The sequence below is a fragment of the Natrix helvetica genome (assembly GCF_964273705.1).
Source record: "Natrix helvetica genome assembly, chromosome: 16".
Lineage (NCBI taxonomy): Eukaryota > Metazoa > Chordata > Lepidosauria > Squamata > Natricidae > Natrix > Natrix helvetica.
In genome coordinates, this window is record NC_138563.1 from 11750333 (window position 1) to 11775930 (window position 25598).

The window sequence follows — 25598 nt, forward strand, 5'->3', positions numbered from 1 at the left end:
GAGGGGGGGGGAGGGAGGGAGGGAGGCGTTTGTGTGTGAGGGGGGAGAGCCCCAGTGGAGAAGTGACATCTCAGTCCACAGAAGGAATGGGGGAATGTCCTTTGAGACTTGCCAGTTTCAGTTAGTGAAGGCTTACAGTAGAGTTGGGTGGGCATCCTAGGGGTCTGCGTTGCCCCCTAAGGCTGTGAGGAGCCCCGCCTTCTGCCAGTCCATGCTGGTGAGGGCCAGCCTTCTCCAGAGGTGCCTCACCTACCTGGGAGGAAGGTGGGATAAAGGAGCAGAAGCTGCATCATCAGGCTGGCCCACCCCCGGCCTTGTTCTCTCTTGTTTTCTAGCTCTCAGACTGCAGCCTCTGCTTTGCCTCTCCAGGCTCCCAGTCAGTCTCCTGGTGAGCCCCGGAGGCCTTGAGGACTAGCCTCACCCGGAGCTGAGCTTTCTCGGCTTCATCTCTTGCTCTGGTTTGCAGGCTGTCCTCCTTCCATAGGTGCTTCCTGCTGGGCCCAGAGATTTTGAATGATGCAGCTTAGCTTGTGGCCAGGCCGATCCTGCCATGGCTCGAAAATGAACTGTTTTTGCCCAGCTCAGCCACAGAGATGGCCTCTCCAGGGTGGGGCCGGGCTCTGTGCATGCCTTCCTGCCACCCTCTCTCCCTCCTCTTCCAAAGGGGGCAGCTGTATGCCTGCTGCAGCCCTGAAAGGCCAGGGTTCCCAGCCTTCTCCTGACGGACTGAGTCTTGTGGGATATCCCCGTGCCAGAAGGAGTCTAATAATGCTTGGGGAGGCCGAAAGGCCCCCTTTCGGCCTCCCCAAGCATTCCCTCTGGCCTGCTTGTCATCTCGACAGGATAGAGAGGGAAGTAGACTGTTTATCCCTTCTGAAGTAAAGTCCCCTCTGGCTTGCCCGTTTGGTCATCCCCATGAGGACGGGGGCTTTGTGTCCGCCTTCTTCTGGGGCTGCCCCTGACCCCTGCCCTCCCTCAGTGCAGATTCCCTTGGTAGGAGCAGTGGGCGATGCCCGCAGTCTGGAAGGGCCAGAAGGGCATTTTATTAGCCTCGTTCCTGAACCTGTCGCTCTTGGAGGATGCAACGCCTTTGAAAGGGACAGCAAAGTTATTCAGGCTAGAGAGCTGACCTAGTTTGAAATATTCCACTTCTCTAGGCAAACTTTGAGAGGCCCTAGGTTACCGACAAGTAGCACTGCCTCACCAGGCAGTAAACATCTGCACCCAAGGTAGGATTTCACCTTTCAGGAAAAATGCAGATTCCTTTTTAGAAGTTACTTGTAGGAGATGACCGGGCTGAAGGGAGGAAGGGGTCAAGCGAGTCATCAGTCTCGAGTCTCTTTGCGCTCACCAGAGAACTAAGTCCTGCTCACCTTGAGTTCGCCAGTTTGCTTTGACCATTAGTTGGCCAGATTCTTGTCGAGAGTTTGAACTAGAAATCAATCTTTACAGCCATTTGAACTGCCTGAATCTTCTAATTTTCCTGGCGCTTGACACTGCTTCAATTAATGGGATTGCAAAGGTAGACTTCTTTGTGGATCAGAGTTGAGGTTTTTTTTTGGGGGGGGGGGTTGCCCTCAGCTGCCTGGCTTCCTTCTTTCCTTCCCTCCCTCCCTTTTCTACAGAGTGAGTTTAGTGAGGAGAACCCCCTCCCCATTGCACACCAGGAGTAACGTTTATGCCAAAAGAGACACACATATGGACATTTATAGAGGTCATTAAATGCCACGTACAAGTTTTGCCTTTAACATGAATTTTGAATTCCCCGACCCCAACCCCCAGCCTTCACACCTCTGTTTTAACACAGATAACATCCAATATTGCCTGAAATGGTTCTGTATTAACTCTTTTGTCTTTAAATCCTTGATGACTTAGACTTATTGAATAGCATGTTCTTGCTCTCTTTTGGAAACTGTTTTCTTTTTCCTTTAAAAGTTGTCTTCTTTCCTCTTCAAAATAATTGATTCTTGAATCCAGGTCACTAGTTGCACCTCAATTAATCAGCTGCAAAATGCAGAGGAAAAAACTGTTTCCAAGCCTCTCCTCTCTCTCTCTCTCTCAGCTCCTGCCCTCTCTCCCTCCCCAGCTTGCAGGAGGTCTCGCTCTGAGCCTGGCTGGCTCGGGGGGCTCTGCTCTGGGCAAGGCATGGCCTGGTCAGCAGGGCTGGCCTCTACCTGGAAGGCTTGGCTCAACCAACTGAAGTGCGGCCGGGATCCGCCCTCCATGGGCCTCCCCATTGGGAGTTGCTGTCCCAGATGCTTTAGGGGTAGGACGCCGGTCCTCCCCCGTGAGGGCTATACTACGCTTTCCTCCAATTTATCCACATTAAGGAAGGGCCCGGGTTGCGTGCGGGTGCTGTCTTCAAGGGGCGTGCCCTGTGCCAGCCTCCCGTGGACTGACTGGCTGCGCTTGGCCCACATGAAGCTCAGGCGCTTGGCGTAGCTGTAGCAGGCGCTGGACGAGGCGTCTCCCATGTCCAGGGAGCTGCTGCGCCTGGCTTTGGCCGAAGCCATGGTGCCCTGCCCAGCGCCTCCCATCCGGCGCTCTGTACCCTTGGCTGCGCCTGCCTTGGCCTTCCCGTGCTGGCACTCCGCAGGGGGTATCCGCTGGGGCAGCAGGCCGTTTGGGTGTCCGCCATTGGTCTGTGAGTGCACATTGCTGACCCTGGGCAGGCTCCCGTGGACGCTGCCACAGACTTTGTACTTCACCATCATGACTCCTGTGAAGACCAGCAAGGAAGCCACGATGATGCCTCCCACCGTCACTGTCAGGGCGCCCCCCAGGAAGTGGACGTGCAGTGAATGGCAGTCTGGGTAGGCTTCCTGCGTGGTAAACTGGGCACAGCCCAGCAGGTGGGTGGCTGCCAGCGAAGTGGCCAGGTCGTCAAAGATGGCTAAGACACACAGGTCGTAATCCATGCTGGGCACAAGATGCTTAAGAAGGAAGTCCTGGCTGCTGGCGGGGATGATCCTGCAGGCGAGAAAGACGGGGAGAGTAAGCATCTGCAGCCTCCACCCCCTCCCTCCTCCAATGGGGGGGGGGCGTCCTTTCGCTAGGGACAGAAACCCTCATTGCTGGCCAGGGCCCTCTATCCCCCACACACACCTTCTCTTAAGTAGGTAGCTTATCTGCACATTAATGGCCTATTATTCTCTACCCTGGTGAATCTTGCGGCCCAGTTATTGGTGCAGAAGGAAATAAAAGGCAACCGTAGCTGGAAACAGGAAGAGCTGCTGTCCCGCCCTGCAGGTCTCTCAGGTCTTCTTGATTCCAGCGAACTTTCACTTGGTTCTTGGACACTGTCCCTCCGTTGATTGAAGAAGCCCCCCCTTGAGCATTTTGTTTGGGACCCAGGACTCAACCCTTGAGAGACGGTTGATGAGGGGGCACTGCTGGAGCAGCAGCGCTGGATGTGATACCAGGGAGGGGGACCTCTGCCTCAGACGGGAGAGAGAGAGAGAGAGAGCGGCCGCTTACCTGCCCAGACCACCTGCCCAGGAGGATGGAGGGGCAGAGGCTGCCTGCCAACCCCAGCTGCCTCTGGGAAGGAGAGGTGGTTTCTTTAGACCCAGGGCTTCTTTGGGCTGCTCAGTGCCATGAAATGGATTGGCGTGAGCCACGTATTCTGTGGTTCTGAGTTTTAAGGTTAGAAATATCTACAAAATGGAGCCATTAGGAAAGAGATTTCTTCTTGCCTGGGTTTGCTGTTCATATTGTGGAAATGAATTCTGCTACCCGTCTCTGTGGTTTAATCCCCACCCCCCACCCGCCTCCTGCTGGGCAGAAACCTCTGACTCGCCCTGTGCATGAACCTTTGAAGCCTCCCCCACCCCGCTGAAGGAACTGGACCCGGCTCTTTAGCCAAGGTCTGCTTCCGTGTCCTTGGGTGGTGACTCTCTGTTTCAGGGGAGCAAGGCCAGAGCTTTTGGGTCTGCTGCACTCTTGTTCGCACGACCTACGGCATCCCCAGTCCCCAGTCTCTTCCTGCACAGCCAGCTGCCCCACTGGTACACAGTTCAGGTCTTGTGGGAACAGAGGAGAGGGGTGAACCGAGGAGGGCAACACTGTACCCAGAGGGAGAGCCCTCTGGCTGAGTGAGCAGCAGAGATGTAATTAAGGAGAGGCCCGTTTGTAACCTGAGAAATCCGAAAGGTACCGAAGCAGCCAGGCACCTTCATTGCCGGGAAAGAGAATCTGAAACGCAGAGTCCCCTCCGTCTATGGAGCAGGCCCCGTCCCCATACTGCAGCCCCCTTACCTGTAAACAAGGGCATCGTCTGCAGTGCAGTTGTACTGGATCTGATACATCCAGGCCACGTAGGTCGACCTATCTGCCTGCCAGCGCACCAGGGCTGACGTGGCAGTCACCCCCAGCACCTCCACTCTCTTTTCGGAAGCCTCCTGGGTGGCGTTGGCAGAGCTCCTGGCCGAGGTGGCAATGTCGGAGGATCCTGGATCCTGCTGCAGCACTGTGGTGCTGCCGTTCCCTCGATGAGGCAAGGGGATGATTTTGAGGTCCACAGTGGCTGTCGACTCCCCAGCAGCATTGATGGCAATGCAGGTGTAGGCCCCGTCATCGCGGATGGTGGTCACCAAAAGGTCAAGGGTGCCATTGCGGAATGATACGGTCCTGGAGGAGTTGGCGATGATTTTGTCATCAGGGGAGACCCAGTGGATGACCGGCTCGGGGTCTCCGAGGGCTCTGCACCTCAGGGTGGCCCTTTGGCCTTCCAAGATCCAGAGCTTGTGGGTGTGCCGGGTGATGAGAGGAGGCTCGCAGGTGAAGTCCTCCTCAGGCACAGACCAGAAATAGCGGCCAGCCACGTGTTGGGGAGAAGCACAGGTCTCCATGTCATCCTCTCGCGCCAAACGCCGCAGCCACAGCAACTCACAGTTGCAGTGCAAAGGATTTCCTCCGAAGCTGAGCGTTATGGTGGCCATGTAAGGGGTTGGGCTGATGGCCCCGATCTGGGAGCGGGCAAACAGTGGGTCGGGGGGCAGTGTGGAAAGACGATTGGAGGTCATGTCCAGCCGGGAGAGTTTATAGAGTTCATCAAAGGTTCCTTCCATAATGAAGTCAATCAGGTTGTGATCCAGGTTCAGGGTGTGCAGGCACAGCATGCCTTGGATGCCCTCCCAAGGGACGCGGCGCAGGTTGTTGTAGGACAGATCCAGGTCTTCCAGAGTAGAGAGAAAGTCATCAAAAGCAGCCCCAGAGACATTGACCAGCTGGTTGTTGCTCAGGATGAGGTGCTGGAGGTTCAGCATTCCCCGGAGAGCCTCCTCCCTGATCTCCGTCAGCCGGTTGCTGTCCAGGTGGAGCGAGCGGAGGCTCTCCAGGTCCCCGAACGCAAAGGGCCGGAGGGTGTCGATGGTGTTCCGGGAGAGGGTGAGATCCACGAGGCCCGTCATGTTCAGAAAGTCTGGGGCTTCCACCACCCGGATGAAATTGTCAGCCAGGCGCAGCTCCACCGTCCGCCGGTCAATGTTGACTGGAATAAAGAGGAGCCCCTTGTTGGCACAGAGGGTGCTAAGCGAGTCGGAGAGGTTTTGGCAGACGCAGTGAAAGGGGCAGGACTCCACCTGAGCTACGGTGCTCCCCACCATCAAAAGCTGGATCAGGAGCAGCCTTTCCATGGTCGTCGTCTTGGCAGGCCCTAGAAGAGAGGAAAAACAGGTCAGCTGAGCTTTGGTAATATCTGCCCTGCGTATTTTCTTGAGTTCCCTTCCTGCCTAGTAGTCCTCTCTTACTACTTGACCAACCTCTGGAAGTAGCCTGCTCCATGGCTCCGCTGCTTGTGAACTCAGGAAGTCCTTCTTCGTTGTTTTATTTCTAGCAGTTCTGGCCGCGGAATACACACAGTAAGTCCATTTCGGCTTCTGTGCGGCATGGAGAGGCTGCTCTTGTATGGCAGTCCTGTAGGCCAAACATGCCCCCATCTTTTAAGTGAATCTCCTCAGTCCTAGTAGCCCATCCCTGAATTCCACCTCACCACCATCCCTTCTGATGCCCAGAATTGGAACCCACAGTGCTCTCCCTGGGGTCTGGCCTGAGGGGCGGGGGGCGGGGGGGCGGAATAGTCCCTTTCTGTGCTCCAGTTGAGGCACTGCAAGATTGCGTTCGCCCTTTTGGCAGCCGCCTCGCGCGGCTGGCTCAGATCCCTTTCCCTCCTTCTCCTGCCAAGCCAACTTTCCCCACATCTTGTGCCTTTCTTTTTCCTGCCCATGTGTAGAATTTCTGCTGTTAAATTACAACCCCGTTTATTTCAGCCCAATCTTTTTTGGCTGCTCAGATCTTTTTGAATCTTCTGTCCGAAATATTAGCGCCTTCTTGCAACTTTGTGTCATCTGTGGCAACCTCATGTTGCCTTCGGCTCATTGAAGGATTCATAAACTGTGTACGGTTACAAATGATTTATCAGACATACATTTTTCCATCTTACTTCAGCATAGAGTTTCGCCACTTGTATTGAAAAACCCTTCAGATAAGGAATTTTGGTGCTCTTTTGATCACTCGACTGACACCTCTGGGCCCAATATGCACAACTACGAGCCAGGTGAAAATCTGAACAAACGAGCATGAGTGAGAAGAGAGAGGTGGAAGGCCACACGGCGTTTGGTGAAAAAGAGCCTGATGCTTCTAAGGGCTTCTACTGCGTGTTGAGGTTCATTGCCATCCTTGATTTTGGTTTTCATCCTCTCCTCTCCCCGGATTTCTGCTTCTGGGTGGAATGTTATTGAGGAGCAAATGGGCTCTCAGGATCAGATTTCGCTAACCTGGTTGGCTTGAGCTCCCTGCTTCCATTTGGAGAGTCCTCTGGGAATGCACTTGGCAGCTACAGAATTTCCTGGACTTCAAGGGGGAAGAGAAGAATCAGCTTCTCAGGATCAGTTTCTCACAAATTGCTCTCTCGCCCCTAGGAATTCTTCCAATATTTGCTGCCACAGAGATTCCTAATGTGGCTGAAGGGCAAAATGTAGACAATAACCCTACGATTGCATTGAATTAATTCAACCAAATTTAAAGTAAATTAAATGAATGTTGGCATTTGTCTTAGCAATACCTTGTTTGTTGAGTGAGCATAATTCAAATTAACATTAAATTAAAACTGCATTAGCTTTATTGAGGCTGCACTCAATTTGTTGAGTAAGCCACAGCACGCTGCTCAAAATTTAGTATTGGCCCAAGAAGATGGCAGACCATGTCAGGTTCCAGAAACCCACCCCAAGGGACCGGAGCTTAGCCTCACACTCAGCATTGTGTGTGTGAAATTAGAGGCCTGTGTTCGCAACTCGCGAAGCCACAATGGAGCCTAGTTCTGAATGTGGGCAGCAGCATCCGAGGGTCTGAACGCTGCAGACTGTCTGCTGTGCTGCACATATGGTCTGTGTGTTGACCACCCCATTTTATGGTTGGCCTCTCGTGTGATCCAGACCACTGACCTGTACAACTAATCATAGTTAAACAGTGTTGTGTGTAAGAACGTGCTCCCTTGGATACCCTCACCTCTTCATTGAATTTTATTTGTAACTATCTGAGCTTAGGGAGGAGGCGTTCCATGTGATGACTTGATTTCATCCCACCAAGAGTGTCCAAGGGCTTGCAAAGCCGAGGGGTCGTTCTCTGGGCAGATGCAAAAGAAAAGCTGTTCTGTTTCAGCCTTTGTGAGATGCTGTGTTGTCATTTGGGGAGGCTCAGTTACTTCTGTGGCCCTGGAGATTCAACCTTAGAACAAGAGATGGTACAAAAAGTGGCGGGACAGCTGAGAGGCGAGCAGGCCGGAGCAAGAGAGTGCTGGCACCCGTTGTTTCACGGAGCCTTTTGTAGGGGTGTCCTGAGAAGGGGGGAAGTGGCCTCAATGGTGAGACGGGGCCCCATAAGTCTCAGGTCAGGCAGAGCCATTCAGTAAATCTTCTCAAGGAGATGCTCTGTGGCCAAATCTCTTGCCTTGTCAAGTCAAGGGAAAATGGCCTCCTGCCTTGTGAAGCCCTGGAGCAGAGACCCACACGTGGAGGGCTCTGTTCCCATCCGGGGGTGGGCAGATCTTCGGTGTTGCTGTGGCTTCTCTGCCACGCCTGCCAAGAAGGAGCCTAGCCGGCTGAGTGGCATCTGTGAGCCATTGCTCTGAGGAAATTTCTTCAAAACAGGCTCAAAACATCTGGAGAGGCCAGCCCAGCTGCGTCTCTGATTACGGTGGTTGGAAGGGAAAGAAGCCGAGGATTCCAAGGCCCGACTCATCAGCTGCATTGGACTGCTCAGCATTTTCTTGGAAGGGAAAGGAGGGCAAGATGCACCTGGGCCCGTAGCTCCTCTGCCTTGGATTTGGATTATAAGTGTTTATTTATTAAATTTATGTGTCGCCCATCTCACTCTGAAACTCTGGGGATTCTTCTAGGGAAACTCCATTTTTTTCATTTGTTGCTTGGCTAAATGCTGTATACAATGATTTCTTTTAATAGCCTCTCTTTTATTTATAAATGACTTCTTTTCAAAAACTTTAACTCAAGTTTTTGAAGACTAGAATGGTGTAGCTTTATGTTAAAAAACAGACTTGTAGGGGAGAAATTGATATTCTAGACATGGCCTCCTAACAGCCAAAAAGTCATCTAGAACTAGAATAGATAAATATAATCTGTCATTCTCACCGCTGCTGGGTCACTGCCATTTTGGTTTTTAGGGACTATGCGTGCGCAGTTCACTGTAAATTGTTCTACGCGAATAACCATTTATATTGAACATTGCACATGTGCAGGTTGCCAACAGGTAGTAGAACCGTGAGCAGCCCCCCCCCACCCCCAGCACAATAGGATAATGTTGTAAACGGAAGAGCGTTAAAACCACCTTTGTGGTTTGACACCCTGAAACTCTCTCTACAAAGGAAGGGAGGAAGCTTTTTAACGTCAGGCCCTGATTTTAACGGGTGACCAGAACTGGGGCCGAATGGAAAGAGAAGAGGCTGAGAGGAATGGATAATTAAAGCCACGAGAAAGACCATTTTTAAAGAATTCTTCAGAGTGAGGTAGCCAAGACTGTTGAGTGTTTAATGTAAAAACATGTAAAAGTCTCTGCCCTTACCCCAGCCAGAAGAGGCACCTCTATGAGGTGACAATTATGGGTACCCTGGATCACTCTCAGCCAGAGGTCAGACCTGGGCCTGAGACTGGCACCGCACTGGTTACTGTTAGTCAGCTTGATGGGTGGTGGGGTCTTCAGTACGAGCAACTGTGGTGGTCTAAGTTGTCTGCAGCGGTTGGAGTTAGCTATTCTCCCCACCCCAAATCTGAGTGAAGCCACTGCAGAGGTCATCTGTCAGCATGAATCTCAGCCAGAGGCTCCCTGGAACAGAGATGGGCAGGAAGTCTTGACCGTGCCTGGATGGGGAGAATCAGGGAATGGAATGGAAGGCCTTCCAGTCTCGGGACAGAAGTAAGCAGACCTCCCACCTGGGCATGCTAAGACAGGAGGGCAGACATGGGCAGACATCCAAGGAGCATTCAGGAATCAGTCCTTTTTCTATGGCTGTGCTTTGTTTTTATCATTTATAATAATAATAATAATAATAATAATAATAATAATAATAATAATAATAATAATAATAATAATAGTAGTAGTAGTAGTAGTAGTAGTAGTTGTGGTTTCCTGACTACTGTTTTATTGTGCTAGTTGCCAGTTGCTGCAGCTGGAGGGGCAGCAGCCATCGGAAGGGCGGAGGCAGGGCAGGATCCAAAGCTTGGTGCTTCCATTGATGTGGTCTGGGCTGGCCAGGGAAGACATCATGGACCACAAACGCAGGACAGTTGCTGTGAAGGCCTTTATAGGAAAGGCAGGAAAGTAAAACTGGCAAGGCTTCCAGGCAGGTCTTGGGGCAATCCTGTTTCGATTACCGCACATAGTCCTGACCACCTTATCCAGCAAGCAGAGGGTACCCTAAACTTTTCCCCCTGCAAAAATGAGGAAGGGGTGGAAGAGTCCCCCTCCCCGCAACACCTGAGCCAATGGCAAGGCAAGGATCAGAGTTAATCATGTGGGAAAAGTAGTTTTGCCCCCTCTCAGACAATGGAATTACGAGACCCAGGGGTGTTAGGAAGATTTTTTCCTAACTGACGCTGGTCTCCCCTTCTTGATGAACTTCCTCATAGGACATGTGGCCTCTCCCAGGAACCCTTGGCCTCTTGGCACTGGCAAAGCCTGAAGCTGTGGAAGTTGTGGGACTGGAATGAACCTAGACCTTAATTGCAGCAGCTCCTGTCTGTCCTTTTCTTGGCCTCCCTCTCAACTGGCAGTCTTCCGTCAGTCACAGAACACAGAATAACAGAGTTGGAAGGGACCCTGGAGGTTTTTGCTGTCAAACTCCCTGCTCAAGAAGGAGACCTATAGCATCCTGGACAAATCTCTTCTTAAAACCCTCCAGTGATGGAGCAGCCATAACCTCTGGAGGTGAGCTATTCCACTGGCCATTCTCACCACCACCTCCTTATTTCCAGGGTGGATCTCCCTTTAATGGTCTTCCACACCTGTCTTGCCCTCAGGTGCTTTGGAGAATAGGTTGACACCTTCTCTGGGGCCGGCTCCCAAATATTGGAAGACTGGTATCATGTCACCCCTAGTCCTTCTCTTTGTTAGACTAGACACATGCCCGGTTCCATCAATGGTTCATCATACAATTTAGCCTCTTGATTCCTAATCATCTTTGTGGCTCTTCTCTGCGCGCTTTCTAGAGTCTTTCTAGAGTCTCAGCATCCTTTTCATATTATGATGACCACAACTAGACGCGCTATTCCACGTATGGCCTCACTAGTGGGGCTCATAAAGTGGGACTGTTACTTTATGTGATTTTGAAACTACCCCTTTGTAGAGCTGAAGGTCCTCTAGGGTTCAGAAGCATCCAGGCTTTCCCATTAGTCCAACCACCATTGAATAAATGCTCTTGGGATTCGTTCATCTCCCTCAACCGGCTTCCACTCCGACTCCCAGCTGGCGTGGCAGCATTGGCACCTGACCTTCATCAGGATTGTGATAGACCCAGATCGTAAGTATTCTGGGCCCCCTTGATGCTATTGCTCAACTTGGGCTGCAGACGTCCAGCTGGACTAGGCTGTATATTTGGTGGGTGCCCTTCTGTGCGTATAGAAAGGGGAGGGTATGCACTGAGGCGGGGGGGGTTGTGTGTATGTGGGGTGATCTTAGTTGTCCAGCACTCTTCTGATTCAGACTGTGGGGCCTTCAATTTTGAATCACTCTCTGTCCAGGCATGGAGCTAAGAGGAGAGCAGGCAGATTCATGGAGGCAGCTTTTAGTAGGACCATATAACACACACACATACACGCACGCACACATCCAGATACTGGTTGCTGATGGGGAGGGGGCAGCTATCCCTCAAGAGCATCCAGGAGGGCTGCAGGGCAAGGAGAGTCTCTACCAGTTCAGGGACTACCGAGGCAGTTTCTGGTCCTTGTCCTGTACTTGGCTTGGGGGGATATTTGGGGTCGGGGCTGGAGTGGAGAGTGAGGCTGAAGGGTAGAAGCATCTTAAAGCAATCCAGGGTTGTAACCAAAGTGACAAACATTTGGGGGATTCTGGGGGATTGGAAGGTTTTCCCTCAAGGCTCCCTGTTCTAGGTGGGAGCTGCTGGACTGTGGAAGAAGACCACGGAAGGCAACAGGCTCTCCAGTTGTCAGGGGCACCTCGAGTTGCCCCTTCCCTTTTCCCCTCTCAAGATCAGGATGAACGCTGGTCACAATGTCTCTGGGATGTAACGTCTGGGGGGGGGGGGGAGAATGGAGTAAGGGAGAATGCCTGGGAGGCAGGAAGGATGATTTCGCATAGAGGTCTGGGCTCAGGATAGAGAGAAAGGTCAAGGAGCAAGGAGTGGGGGCACATGTGGGGGAGACCTTGCTGTGTCTGTCATAGCACAACTTTCCCACGGAGGGTGGGGGGAGAGGAGAAAAAGAGGAAGTCCAGGGAGTGGAAGGCTTTTACCATACATGTTGCAGCCGAACTGGTCGTTCTGCAGCCCCTCCCCCCCCCCTCCGAAGGCCCCCAGTGCTCACGTGCACCTGACACAGCTTTACCTTGGCCTCTGGGCTCCCCAGAGATGAGCTGTGGCAGTCCAGCTGCTCCCCACACAGAGTCACCTGTCCCTGTGCCTCCTTCTCAGCGTCTCCTGAGCAGGCTGTGGTCCCAGGGCTCCCGCAGGTTCTTGGGGGGGTGCCATGGGGAGGTGCCCAGATTCCTTGGCTCGGGGTGGCCGAGGGCAGCATACAGCCTGCAGGCAGAGGAGCATCCTCGGTCCCCTCCCCCAGCCACGGAAAAGAGAAATGCTGCAGCTTCAGGCAGGCAGAGTGACGGCAGCCATGCCAAGCTCTTCAAGCCCCAGTGCCGATGGGGGTGGGGTGCCACTCTCTGGGCACCCTGCTCATCCGGTCCTTTGCATCTCAGCCCTTCAGGTTCTGGCTGCCGCAGCCTTCTTGGCTTCCAGTCCCAGGCCCTTCCCAGGCCTTGGGGTTCCTGATGCTCCCAAGGGAGATGGGGTGCCCAGGTGCGCCTGGTCCATTCCGGGCCTTTCAGCCCTCAGGACTCCCGGGGGACTCCATAGGTTATCAACTGGAGCTCTCCCGGAGGGGCTGGGCTACTTCTTCCGGCAGCCTTAGATTCTGAATCTCCAGCCCAGGCCCATTCCAGGGGCCCCTCAGCCGGGCGTCTGCCTTTCAGCTCTGGAGAAACCCTGCCTGCAGCAGTTCCCCCACCTCCTCCTCTCTTCTCCTTTCGCTTCGGAGGCCCAGCGGCTGCTCTTCCATCCTGCTGTGCCCCCTTAGACCAGTGGTAGACTGTTCTTCTTGGGTCTCAGTCCTTTCTCTGTGCCGGTGGGACAGAACCTCTCTGGGCCGTGGCCATCTGGATTCCTGGCACCTCCACCCTCCTTCAGGCGCCGGAAGGTCTTGAGGGATCGGGCAGCCGCAACCTTCCCAGAATGGTGTCTTTGGCAGCCCCCCCTTCCTGCAGCCCCTCTTTGTCTCCACCAGCCTCTCTGCTGCTGCTGCTGCTGCTGCTGCTGCCGCCTCAGTGCGCAGGAGGGGTGATGTGAGGAGGAGCAGCCTGCCCACAACCCGTGCTCTCCCAGCTCCCGCCTGCTTTGGCCCCCTCCCACCCCGCTTCCTCCTCAAGCTGCTCCTGTTCCAGCGGGGGGGGGGGGGGGCTGAGTGGATGGAGGCTGGGCTGCTGCTGTTCTTCCAGGGGACGGCCCTGGCCGCCTCGCCACATCCTCCTCCTCCTCGAGCTCTGATTGGGGGGAGGAAGATGGAGGAGCCGAAAAGGTCCTCCCCCTCTCCCTCCTTCCCAGCCTTTCTGGGGAAGAGAGATGGATGGAGCAGCTGCTCAAGAGGAAAATTCTCCTCTCTTCCAGCAATCTGGGGCAGCAGCCAAGGCCCTTGTGTTATGAAAGGGAGTTTGTATTATGAAATTAAACATTACATTTCTACCCTTCTCGTTTTAAGATGCGCTGGCTGGATGCCTATCTCTGATTTGGGAGGTTTCCAAGTATTTATACACCTTTCCCCTGTCTCCTCCCCATCAGAATTGTAGAAGGAGAGAGAGCAGCCAAGTTACCTTCATCCTGTTGCCCTGGGTGATTGTTGCTAGGAGGCGGGCTTCCCTTAAGGGGAAAGGCATCCTGGAGCAGCCCAGGCTCTTTTGGCCCCTTCAGGCAGGAGAGGGGAGATGGAGCAGCAGGGGAAGAGGAACATTGGACCCCCCCATAATGGCAATTTCCTGTTTCCTGTTTCAAGTATGCACACTTGTGCCTCAGTATTGACCCTCTGAAACAATGAAGTCCTGAGGCAGTTCTGCACTTCAGGGAAGGCTGCTCCTGAAATGAGCATGAAAAGCATCTTTATTCAAAAATGTTTTAAGTTTCTCTCTCAGGCTCATATAGGGGAAGTCCAGTTTCCATTTTAGAGGTAGGGTTGAGATACCTGAGGAAGGTTCGCAGAAAGATTCGGTGGGCCAGAAGGGAGCCTGAGTGATGATGTCTCACAACCTCCTGAGAAACAAGGTTGAAGCAGCTGGCAAAGGACTGCCTCACCTCCTGGGAATTCGGGGCCAGCTAATCAATCCAGCAACCAACCTGCAGACAAGTAACCAGGCAGAGCTTGGGGGCCACCAGATGCCCTACGGGCAAATGCTGTGGATGTGAATATGGACGTTTGACAGCCAAAAAGCCCCAGAGGAAGGTCTTGGGACAGGTAGCCATGTCCACTCTGAATACGAGGCTCCTTGGCAGACCTGAAGAATGACAATCTTGGGTCAGATGAATCACTACAAGAAGAACCTCTTGGAAGATGCTTGAAGGTCCACTGAAGATGGGTCAACTGCAGGTGACTTACTGGAATGGAAGTCAGAGTCTTCAGGAAAACAGTATAGTCAGTAGATCAATAAATAAATACATTTGTCACCATCACAAAGGTCAATAAATAGCTTGGCATCTTAGCTTGATAGAACTGAAACTTGAAGATGGATCTGTTTATTTATCTTTTTCCCCCCAGCTAGCCTGGTTTCCATCCGCCCTAGAGGGGTCCCTGAAAGCTCAGTTCAGGAACTCCTGTTGGTTTTGCTTCCGTTGTGCTGTCATGTGGTTGTTTTTTGACAAAATGTTTGGGAGAACTCTAGAGAACATTCTCAACTATTTCACGTTTGGGGCTTCCAGGAAGGGATTGCACCTGTCTCTATGACCTCATCCTTTAGTGGGGATTCAGGGAATGGCTGTCCCGTTGGCTTGTGTTAAGGTTTTGCATTGTTCCTTGAGCAGATGTGCTTTTGTGGATGGGTCTGGTCTGAATCCAGGAAGGGATGCTGCATAGGGCCTCGAAATAGCTTGGGTGTGTGTGTGTGTGTGTCACAGAGTAAGTGTAACTCAGTGTAAATTATAACTGAAGTAACAGAGAGCCTCTTGAAGGCTACCTGCCCTTCCCAGGAAAAGTTGGGCGTTTTGTTTCTGTCCCAGAAGCTTTTCTGCTCCAATGAATCTGCTACGTGAGTTGGGTGATCTTTTGTGTCGTTATGTCTATCAGACCAAATTCCAGCAACTCCTGAAAAGATGGCAGCGTTTTGTGCCATCATTTTTATGAGGCAACAGTGAGCAGCCAAGCCAATCAATCAGCCTAGTTATTTTGTTTACTGAATTGTTTCCCGAGTTGGGATTGTCTCTCTTCTGTGCGTTTCTTGTGCTGGCTCAGGGCCTTGGTAGCAGCCAAGCAACTGTGAGGGTGGTCCTTGTTGCAGCCTCCCGGTCTTGGGGCAGGTCAGCAGTCCCAGCGATAGGAGAAGAAATAGTCAGCCTCTACTTTCCTTGCTTGCTATCGGCTGCCATAGAAACGGGGAGGGAGGGGGCTGGAGATATTTGGAAGGGGGAATTACTGGTGCTGGAGGAGTTATGAAGAAGGGAGTTTTGTTCTCACCACCTTCTGCGCATGCTGGTGGCCTGTGTTTGGACTTGGTCAAGGCCAACCGTCTCACATACCAACTGGATGAGGCCTTCTGAAGATGCACCCCACATGACACCTTAGGGAGTTGCAGATTGGACATTGGGTTGGGGAATTGGGGGGAGGGTGCTGGGTAAATGTTTGATACGTACATGTTCCCGCCTTTTTGGCTCAGATCTTGCTTTCCTTTTAGCTGCTTTCACTTCATATCTAGTAAAAGTACTTTATCTCTATTCAAATGGAGTTGAGGTTTTTCTTTCTTGGATATTGAAGGAGACATGTCTGACATTTGGGGTTCAACAGGCCCAACTTGTTTCCTTGCCTGACATGTGCTTGAAAGCCAGAGTCACCAAAAGGGCCATTTCCCCATAGACCAGTAAGATGACGGTGCCCACAGGAGAGGTTGGGATTTAGGGTGCACCAGCACTTCTTTGTGGGCAGGACAGGCAGATACAAAAGGGATGGGCTCCACTTGACTATCAGAGGCCTGCCCTGGTGGCATTGAATATCAAAAAGCAATGGTTAAGAAGGTGAACCCATCCTGGGCTCTGAGCGCATCTGGTTGGAGAGCACTGGCAGAGCAGAGGTTCTAAGCTTTGTAATGTACACACACCTTTCCTACAAATCCAAACCTCCAAACGGGCACTAATGAACCATGAAACGAATACAGGGAAAGGGGGACTTATTGTAACACAAAGGTTCTTCACGGCTTCCCTGGGGACCCCAAGGGAGGAAGGTCTCAGTTTGGGACCCTGCCCTGCGTGAGGAAAGGGAAGGCAATTCTAATGTTGAAATGGGGATTGGTGGGTTGGGAAAGGCTGGGGGGGGGGGCACCACGTAAAGTGTGGTGATTCGCAGTGACAGGGCTTCTGAGCGAGTGACAACAATCTCCAAATATATTTAGGAGGATTGAAAGGACTTGCAATTGTTCCCCCCTGTTCCGCCTCTCAAGCTCATCCTCCAGTGGGAAAGGCCATTTTCTCAATGTCCTCAGGGACTGGCCTTAAACACAGGTATTTGGGGCATCAATAGAGTGGCAGGGCAGGGGAACCCCAAAGTCAACGTATTATATTAATTGGGACTGAACTAAAAAAGGAGAAACGAGGATTCATGCTGAATTACAGGAAAATGTCAGCACAGTGCTAAATTCCATCCTCCGAATTTTTAGGAAGAGAATTTAAAAAACCCAAAGCTAACACAAAACATCCTGATATAAATCTGTCGCTTGAAATACTGTGTACATGCCTGATTACCGCACTTCAGAATCCATGTTTAGGGTTAGAAAAGAAGCAAAAGGGAAGGCAGAACTCTGACGAAGGAGAGTAGCAGCAGCTCCCATTCTGTGAAAGAGTGTGGTAAAAATTTGCTTTCAGCTCAGAGAAAAAGCAGGTGAGGGAAAATCTCGAAGGGAGGCACCTTAACCTGGTGTAGTTACAAGAAGCCTTTTTTCTCCTCCTTTCAGCATTAATACCTTTTACTCAGTGTCAATATTCAGGGGTTTTTACCCAAAGCAGAAATAATTAATTTTAATCTTGCTTTAATAGAATTTCATTCTTGTTGTTTGCTACTATTTCAATGGTTTTAAGATATTAATATTTATGATCTTAATATTTTAATGTTTTACCTTGTTTTTACACTGTAAGCCGCCTAGAGTCATTTTCAGGCGGCTTAACATCAACAGTGTAAAACATTAAAATATTAAGATCATAAATATGAACAAAATTGGCAAGGTAAGGAGCAAAGCAAGAATCGGTTGGAGGTAGAATCTTTCCTTAAATTGATCAGTGGAGCAACTTTCCTCCAGGGATTGTGGTTGCTCCAGCTGGAGGTTTTTGAGAGGAGATTGGACCGCCATTTGGATGGAATGGTCTAGACTCTAGGATCTTCTGCTTGGACTAGAAGACCTCCAAGGTCCCTCCCAACCCTGTTATTCTGTTATATAAATGAATACGAGTGGAGTGGCATACAATGGAATGGAACGGGACGCCTTTCATGTGCTTCTCCTAGTGCACCGACTCTCCTGACCATCATCTCACCTTGCTGGATGGTTTGTGTTCAGCCTGTCAGAGACAACACCAACTCTTTCTCCACCTTGTATGTGTGCCCCAGGGTTTTCTTTTCCAATGGCAACCTTTTAGCTGGAAGACCCCTTGTTTCTTTCCACCCATCGTCTAGCCAGTCTGGATGAGAATGCACTCTTTTTATATATATATATATATTGAAACAAACACCTTAAAATCATCTTCCCGTCAGCGTTCCAAATATCATGCAGAAATAAATCAGTCCAAGGCAGAGTTATCCTTAAAGTTCCCATTTAATAAAGCAGACATTTTGGCACATCTGTGAAATACCAACCCTGATTTATTTCCTGAAATTCCACCCAGTTGAAAGTTCATAATCTTATGTCCACTCCCATAAATCCATCACATGGTCCAATCTTCTTCTTCGACCCCGACAACTCCACCCCGCTGGTTCCGGTCAGGTGTCAAAGTGCGGAGACAAAAGATGACCTTGGGCTTCTAGAAAAGAATGACAACAACACATTCCACAATTCTACTCCTTTCTATTCCCCCCTCCTAATTACTACACTAATGAAACAGCATAGGAAAATAATAGAAAGTGTGGCAGGCCAAAGATCCTAAAAAAGGAATATAATTGCAGGCCTGACACTTCCATTACAAATTGTAGAAAATATGTCAATTGGTTACAAAGAACTTTCGTGCATCCCTTCCACAGCCATAACCTATGATTCATATCAAGTTACATATTTTACATCACATATATTTATATATATTGCTATCATCATACCCCATCCTTCATATGACTACAGTTGTTTTAACATCCCTTTATAACAAATATTCCAAAATTTAAAACAAATCACATAATGGCATTCCCTTATCTATTTTCAATATCATCCAGCCACATTATACCTTTATAACGCATTCAAAATAAAAATTAATTATGTTTAATAACAAAAATTTTATTTATTTATTTATTTATTTATTTATTTATTTATTTATTATTCGTATTTATAGACCGCCCCCTCTCCCGAAAGGGACTCGGGGCGGTGTACAGTCACTAAAATGCGTTATAAAATACATAAAACAGTTAAATAATTAAATACGTAGGTGGAGGAGGTTGCAAGACTGTATATAGAATAATAAATATAGTACATTAAAAACTCTAATAACCCAAGAGTTAAAATATTACCCAAAATTACCCATTAAAATATATCCATCGGGAGGTAAAAACTAAGAATGTGCCAGGCCAGCTAATCGAAACAGGTGAGTCTTTAATTTTTGACGGAAGGAACGGAAGTCAGTGGTAGTTCTAATGTCGGGGGGGAGGTCATTCCAGAGGGTTGGGCCCATCACAGAGAAGGTCCTACCCCTAGGCGTCGCCCGCTGGCACTGCCTAGTGGACGGCACCAGTAGTAGTCCCTCCCTGTGAGAGCGGATTGGTCGTAGGGATGTGTGCTGGAGGATACGATCCTGCAGGTAACTGGGTCCTGTGCCATGGAGCGCTTTAAAGATGGTAATCAATACCTTGAAACGCACCCGAAAAACCACAGGTAGCCAGTGCAGCTCGCGCAGGAGAGGTGTCACATGGGAGTATCTTGAGCTCCCCATAATCACCCGCGCGGCTGCGTTCTGAACTAGCTGTAGTCTTCGGATGCGTCCCAAGGGAAGCCCCATGTAGAGGGCATTGCAGTAGTCCAGGCGAGACGTCACCAGCGCATGAGTGACCGTGCGTAGGGCATCCCGGTCCAGTAGGGGGCGCAATTGACGCACCAGGCGAACCTGGTGGAACGCCCCCCTTGCCACGGCTGCCACATGGTCATCCATAGACAGCCGGGCATCTAGGAGGACGCCCAAATTGCGCGCCCGCTCCACAGGGGGGAGTTGTTCACCCCCTATGGCCAGCGATGGAGTTAGCTGGCTGAACCGGGGTGCCGGTAGCCACAGCCACTCAGTCTTGGAGGGGTTGAGTTTGAGTCTGTTGTCCCCCATCCAGACCCCGACGGCTTCCAAACACCGGGACATCACTTCGACAGCCTCGTTGGGGTGGTTTAGACCTCTTTTCTTAATCATTGTTTACAATTTATATCCAATTTCCCTTTTATCATGTAAATACAAATTATTACATTAGTATCATTATCAGTCAATTATTTAACGATAGTTTGACTATGTTTAACTTACTTTTCCCCCTTTTTTACCATTTAAAATTTATATCAAATTTCATCTTATCAAACCAATACATATGTATACATTATTATCATTATCAATTATTTACCTAACTTTATCATTATCACTACATTTTTAACATAAGGCTCTAATTTTAACTAAATTTAACTAGTCTTTTATTATTAATTTTCATATCTCAACCTGTATCTTTCCAGTAATGGTGTAGTCCTATTTCTTCTGCCATTTGTGGAATTGAGCTTCTGGCTATTTCCTTAATCAAATTTGTTTGGACTTCTCTTCGCAACTTGTTGCTTGTTACATATCTTGTAAGATATCCAGCAAGCCGGCCTGGCCTGTTAATTTTAACTTATTTTAAATGTATTGTCTTTTAAATTCGGTTTGTTTTTTTGGATATGGATTTAAAAAAATTTTTTAACTGTTGGGATGTGTGTTTTTTTAATGTTGTACGCCGCCCTGAGTCCTTCTGGAGAAGGGCGGCATATAAATCCAAATAAACAAACAAACAAAAAAACAAGATCTCGAAACCCTCCATCAGTTTCTTTAATCAGCTTATCTTTGGTTATCAGTAGTGTTTTTGTCAAAGTTTCTCTCCTTAAGTCCATCAATTCTTCTCTTTTTTCTTCTTCTATACCTTGAAATCTGTAGTAAAGCATCTTTCCATCTATCTTCCCTTTCCTTGTTCCACTCTTTCCATCTCCAACCACATTCAGTTCACTGTCAATATCCATGCTTATCTTGCCTCTTTGTTCATTTTTCCCTTGGATTTTTAGGACTCTAGCCTCCACTTTTTCCATTTGCTGAATATCTTCCATTTTTCCATAAGGTTTTATCACATTACAATTTATATTTTCAATATTTTCATATCTCTTCTCAATTCTCTCTGTTGTTTCTAATAATTTTTGAATTCCAAATATAATCTGTTGTAATGCTATGGTTTCTTTTTGAAGTCGTGCCTTCCTTCCAATTAGTAAACATTGCCACTCTAGTTTAAAAACAAATATTTGTTTTCACTTCTTTCCAGCTATCAACAAGCATCCAGAGAGCACCTGCGTAAACAACCCATGCTCTTCTCTATAAACAAGCTGATGCCCTTGAAGTGCAAGGTCAAAATGATCAAAGGGGAAAAAGAAAAAGCAATGTTTCCAAGTCTTAACCAACCTCCAAGTGGCAGTGTAACCTCTAAGATTACTACCCTCTTTATATTCCTTTTATATCTTCTTTATGTTTCAGGCTTAGAAGAAACAAAGTTCTTAAATGAAATAAAATAAAAAGAAAGAATCCATCCCAGCCAGTATTGTAGGAATAAAGAAAAAGATTTAGTCCATAGGTAAAAAAAAGAAACAGAAGAAAATCCAAAAGTAAAAAACGTTCACAAAACTTCCATCGATAGAAAAAAATAAAATAAAAAAAGATAACACACTGTCCAACAATGTTTAATTTCGCTGCTTATTTCCTTTTCTTTATCAGTTTAATTTAACTTCAATCTTTTTTGGGCAGTCTTTTATAAAAATAAGATTTCCTCACCAGATGGACACACTTTCTCTTTCTGATTTTCCTCCTGTTGCAGACCTGTCCCGACTTCAGCAGCTTGAGGCTGTGCTTTTTGTCGCCGGCAAGAAGATATTCTCTTGGATCAATCAGGGACTTTGCAATGTCCCTGAGATCTCTTCCCTGTCACCATCTCTTCGGGACGGTTTAGGTCCAAATAGACCGTACAGCGTCTATTTGGACCGTCCTACCTGCTCCCCGGCATAGGAACGTTTGATGCAAAAGAAGCGATGGATTGATTGCTTACGTCCCATCATTCCATTGTTGACCCTCAGCAACAACAGAAACCAATCTATTGTTCCCGTGATGATCCCTGGTCTTTCAGGCCTTTTGGCAGAGCCCCCGTTGCCACTGTGCCCGAGTGTGTCCCGTCCGCTATGGGTTGTCTTCTTTTCCTCTCTTCTTCCACTTTCCCAGCAATAGACCCTTCTGCAGAGAGCTGGTTACATGTCCAAAGAAGATCATACGATCCGGCCATTTGTGCCTCAAGTGGTCTGATTTGTTCAGTGATCCATTGGTTTGTTTTCTTGGCTGTCCACAATATTCTCAGGGGTCTTTTCCAAAATCAGAATTCAAAACATCAAAGTTCTGATATTAACGCTCTTCATAACCTGCTTCTTCAAAGTCCCCCTTTCATTGCCATAGAGTGTTGCGTGGAATCCCCCGTCTTGCCTCGTTCTGATCTTTGTGGGACTAGAAGTAGCACAGTCACTGAATCACAAGGGGTTGCTCTGCCCAAGGCCCGTCACCTGTGGCCTGTTTCTTGACTGCCTCTGCCTTTCTTGTGGATGGTTGATCCTGAAAGGCAGAAGCTCTCTGCCCTGTGTATACCTTCATTGTCAATTCTAAGGCTCATTGTTCTACTAGTTTTGGCCCCTTTAAATTTAGCAGAAAAAGTCGCTCTGTTAAAAGTTGATACAATTATCTGAAATTGGAATTGTCTTAGGAATTGGAAGCGTATTGGCTTGAAGACGGGGCCACACAAGAGATTTGTAGAGTGTAGCTTGGGGCTCCCTTTCTGTTTTTGACAATGGAGCCAATGGAGCATGTGGGGTGAAATCCCCTGAATCCCCAAAGGAAGCTGGAACGAACGCGGAGGCTTCTCTGAACTTTGTATTGACAAATATTCCTCCAGATCATAACTTAGCTCACAAGCATATCCTTTCCACCACCCAAGGCAGGACACGCCACTGCAGGGTTTCAAACGAAGTGGTTCCTAGATTGTTTAGGGTATTTGCTTATTTCAGCCCCATCTGTTTTAAAGCAATCGGTGGATGCCGGTATCCGAGTTAGACCAATCCAAGTGGAGAAGTGACGGGAGAAGAAGCTTTCGGGACTGGCAGCTCAGTGGAGCTTCCTTTGGGCTTCCCTCTGGATTTCCGCTGCAAGAAGCCAAGGGCTGCCAAGGGCAGCTGCTTCCCTGCCCTGCGTGTGGCTGGCTGTGAAGAGGATCAGGCTCCCTATTAGCCCTTCGGTGCCAGCTTCACATGGCTGCCGCTCCCTCCCTCCTTTTGTAGCCCCCCCCGAGACAAGATTCCGTCTCTTTTGACCCCGGATGCCTGGCCCTCCTCCCATCTGCTATTAATTATTGCACAGAAACATAATTCATGGAGGAAGAGAAGTCTGCTCTAGCAGCTATTATGGGGGCAGCCCACAGGTACTCAGAAGAGCCATAATCAGTGGCTCTGCCCCTCTGGGCCAGGTGCTGGGCCTGCTGCCATCGCTTGGGGGAATTAGCTGGCTTTGAGCGGAAAAGGTGAGTCGGGCTTCCAGTCTCATCCAGCAACAGGCATCTCCAGGTTATCCAGCCAAAGTCCGAGAAGAGCCAGTTCAGTTCCGAAGAGCCTCCTTGTGCAGTGGAGGGATGCAGAAACGGAGCCATCCGTAGTGCCTCTCCTCAGCATCCCCTCCTTCTGCTCTCCCTTCCCTTTCAGACCAACATCCCTTTCCTGCAGAACGTGCTCAGTAATGATCAGTTTCTCCATGGCACTGTGGACACCCAGTTCATTGATGAAAACCCAGACCTCTTCCATCTGCGGCCTGGCCAGAACAGAGCTCAGAAGCTGCTCCACTACCTGGGTAGGTTTAGAATCCTGCCATCAAAAAGACTGCATCCCACCCACAATGATCAGGGAAGGAACCCAAGTCCTTCGTGACCAATGGCTGCATCCAGCAGAGGGGGATCCACCGTCACTGCTGTCACTATTAAGAATCTCTCTCCCCCATTTAACCAGAATCTGCTTCCTGTCACTTGAACCCTTGTTCCGATCCACACCCTCCCCCTGGAGAGGCAGAGGTCCCAGCTCAGCTTGCTTTGGGTCCTCGGTGGCTTCACACATTGGGTCTTGACTGGGCAGGAAAGGAGAAGGGAAGCCGCATGAATTTGAATCATCTCGGGGTTACTTCTTAGAAACGGAAGTTCAGAACCAAGTTAGGGGACGGGCAAAGCCTTTCTCTCCTGCTGTGAGCAGCCAGGGGCATCTGCAGGCAGTCCCCTCCGTTGACTTCTCCTCCTCTTCCTTTCCAGGACACGTCATGGTAAATGGCCCCACCACGCCCATCCCTGTGAAAGCCCAACCTTCGCCCATTGATCCGATCGTCCCTGCGGTTCCCTTAGGTGAGTTGCTCCCAGAAGCCCTCTTCGTTTTCCAGAAGAACTGGGGGAAGCCTCCCCCAAGACATCTGGCTGCAGCAAAGGAAACGCTCGGCTGGACCGCCATGATTGACTAACGCTGGCCTTCAGGAAATGGCGGTGGCGGCGGCTGCTGCTGCTGCTGCTGCTGCCCTGAGTCACAGGAGCACTTGGGATCCCGGGGACCATTTACGGCCAAGGATGGTCAATTGCTTGCTGACCTGGTGGGACTCATAAACTACCCAAGTCTCCTGCGACTCTCTGCAGCCTCCATTCCAATGTACAGGAATAGGGCTAAAAACAAGGGGCTGGAAGGAAAAGTAGGAGAGAGAATTAGCTCGATCAAGGAACCTAGTCCCTCCCCTCCCTCCCTCCTCTCCCCTCCCTCCCCCGCCTTCCCTGGAGAGGAAGGAGCCCCCTTGCCCCATCTCATCTGCTCTGGGGCATCCGATCGTTCCCAGGGTTTGCTCAAATCCTCCAGAGGAAGAAAAGATTTATGCCCCATATGCTCAGCCCTTGTTTTTTTTTAAAATAGCAATTTTATTAAATATTACAATAAAAAGATAAAAACTAAAAGATACTAAAAATGAAGTAATATCAAGAAAAATAATGCAGAAAAGAAGGAAAAAAGAAAAATAAGAATATACTAAAGAAAAAGAAAATATATAAAAATGATTTCTTCCTTAATAACAGGATAAACAACTTTAGTAAGTTATTACTTTCTCTTAAAATGCAACAAATATCTCTTCTCATATCTTGTCTCTTATCTTAAATGAATCTAAGGAGCCTTATGGTTCACTCCTGCTCAGCAAAAGTCCATTAAACTTTACTGGAGATAATAACATCCCTATTTTAAATTTGGTTGAATAAATCTAATTTATATTCCTTTCCAGGGATGGTGTAAGGCAGGGGTGTCAAACTCTATTTCATTGAGGGCCACATCAGGGTTGTGTTTGACCTCGAAGGGGCCGGGGTGGGCGTGGCCAGCTTGACGTCACTCGTGCCAGGGGGGGGGCTCTGTGGTGGCCCAGGTGACGCTGGGGGGATCCATTGTCTCCATCAGAGGAAGGTGACACCAGGGAGAGCACCAAAGTGTCCAGAGGAGCCTCGCCATCCCTCTCAGGCCATGCAGAGGACCGTCAAGTGGCAGGGCAGGCTGTCCAGAGGCCTAGGCAGCAGAGGGCAAGTGCCCAGCCTGGCCCTCGAGCTCCCAGGACACTGGGACCCCCCCAGCCCACCCCAGCCCTGCTTCCCCAGGGGCGTGCCATCCGTCTCCACGCAAGGAGACCCGACTTTGCATCAAAGCATCTTCAGAGATAGGATGGGAGACCACCAGGAAAGGTCAGGAGGAGGAGACAAGGGGATGGCAAAAGGGCAGCAGGGCTGCTTGTGGCCCCATGCTAAACCTTCCTTCCTTTTCTTCTTTTTTCTTCCCTTTTCCTTCTCATTCTTTCTTCTCCTCTTTCCTTCTTTTTCCTCCCTTGCTCTTCCCATCCTTCCTTCCTTTTCTTTCTCTTTCCTCTTTCCCTTTCTCCTTTCCTGTCCCTTCTTGGATGCTCAAATGCAAAAGGGGGAACATTTCTCCTTTCGTATTGTTTTGCTTTTAATTTGTTTTGCTAGCCCTCTGCCAACGAAAAAGGAGCTCTAGGAAGCTGTGTGCGGCCCGCCTGGCCCCATTTTCATATGTGATGGCTGCATGTGACCCCTCTGAGCTCCGTTTTTGCTGGCAGAGGGCTG

At 49.6% G+C, this 25598-nt stretch overlaps 2 protein-coding genes across 7 annotated transcripts in view; one reads left to right on the forward strand and one right to left on the reverse strand.

Moving 5' to 3' along the window:
- The window catches only part of PC (pyruvate carboxylase), a 128176-nt gene that overhangs the window by 93078 nt on the left and 9500 nt on the right, over window positions 1-25598 (forward strand). For all 4 annotated transcript variants that reach the window (XM_081967827.1, XM_081967825.1, XM_081967826.1 and 1 more), the window contains exons 12-13: window positions 23164-23308; window positions 23757-23846. In XM_081967827.1, the coding sequence (XP_081823953.1) occupies window positions 23164-23308; window positions 23757-23846 (235 nt within the window). The remainder of the gene's footprint in view (window positions 1-23163; window positions 23309-23756; window positions 23847-25598) is intronic.
- Window positions 1571-12205, reverse strand: LRFN4 (leucine rich repeat and fibronectin type III domain containing 4). 3 transcript variants are annotated; one of them, XM_081967831.1, is made up of 3 exons: window positions 12072-12205; window positions 4258-5656; window positions 1571-2970 (listed from the first exon to the last, which is right to left on the reverse strand). In XM_081967831.1, the coding sequence occupies exons 2-3, from the start codon at window positions 5634-5636 to the stop codon at window positions 2295-2297; spliced, it is 2055 nt and encodes a 684-aa protein (XP_081823957.1). In that variant the 5' UTR covers window positions 5637-5656; window positions 12072-12205; the 3' UTR covers window positions 1571-2294. The 3 variants fall into 3 exon arrangements, with proteins under 3 accessions (XP_081823957.1, XP_081823956.1, XP_081823955.1); XM_081967830.1 differs by lacking the exon at window positions 12072-12205 and adding an exon at window positions 11980-11997; XM_081967829.1 differs by lacking the exon at window positions 12072-12205 and adding an exon at window positions 6777-8592.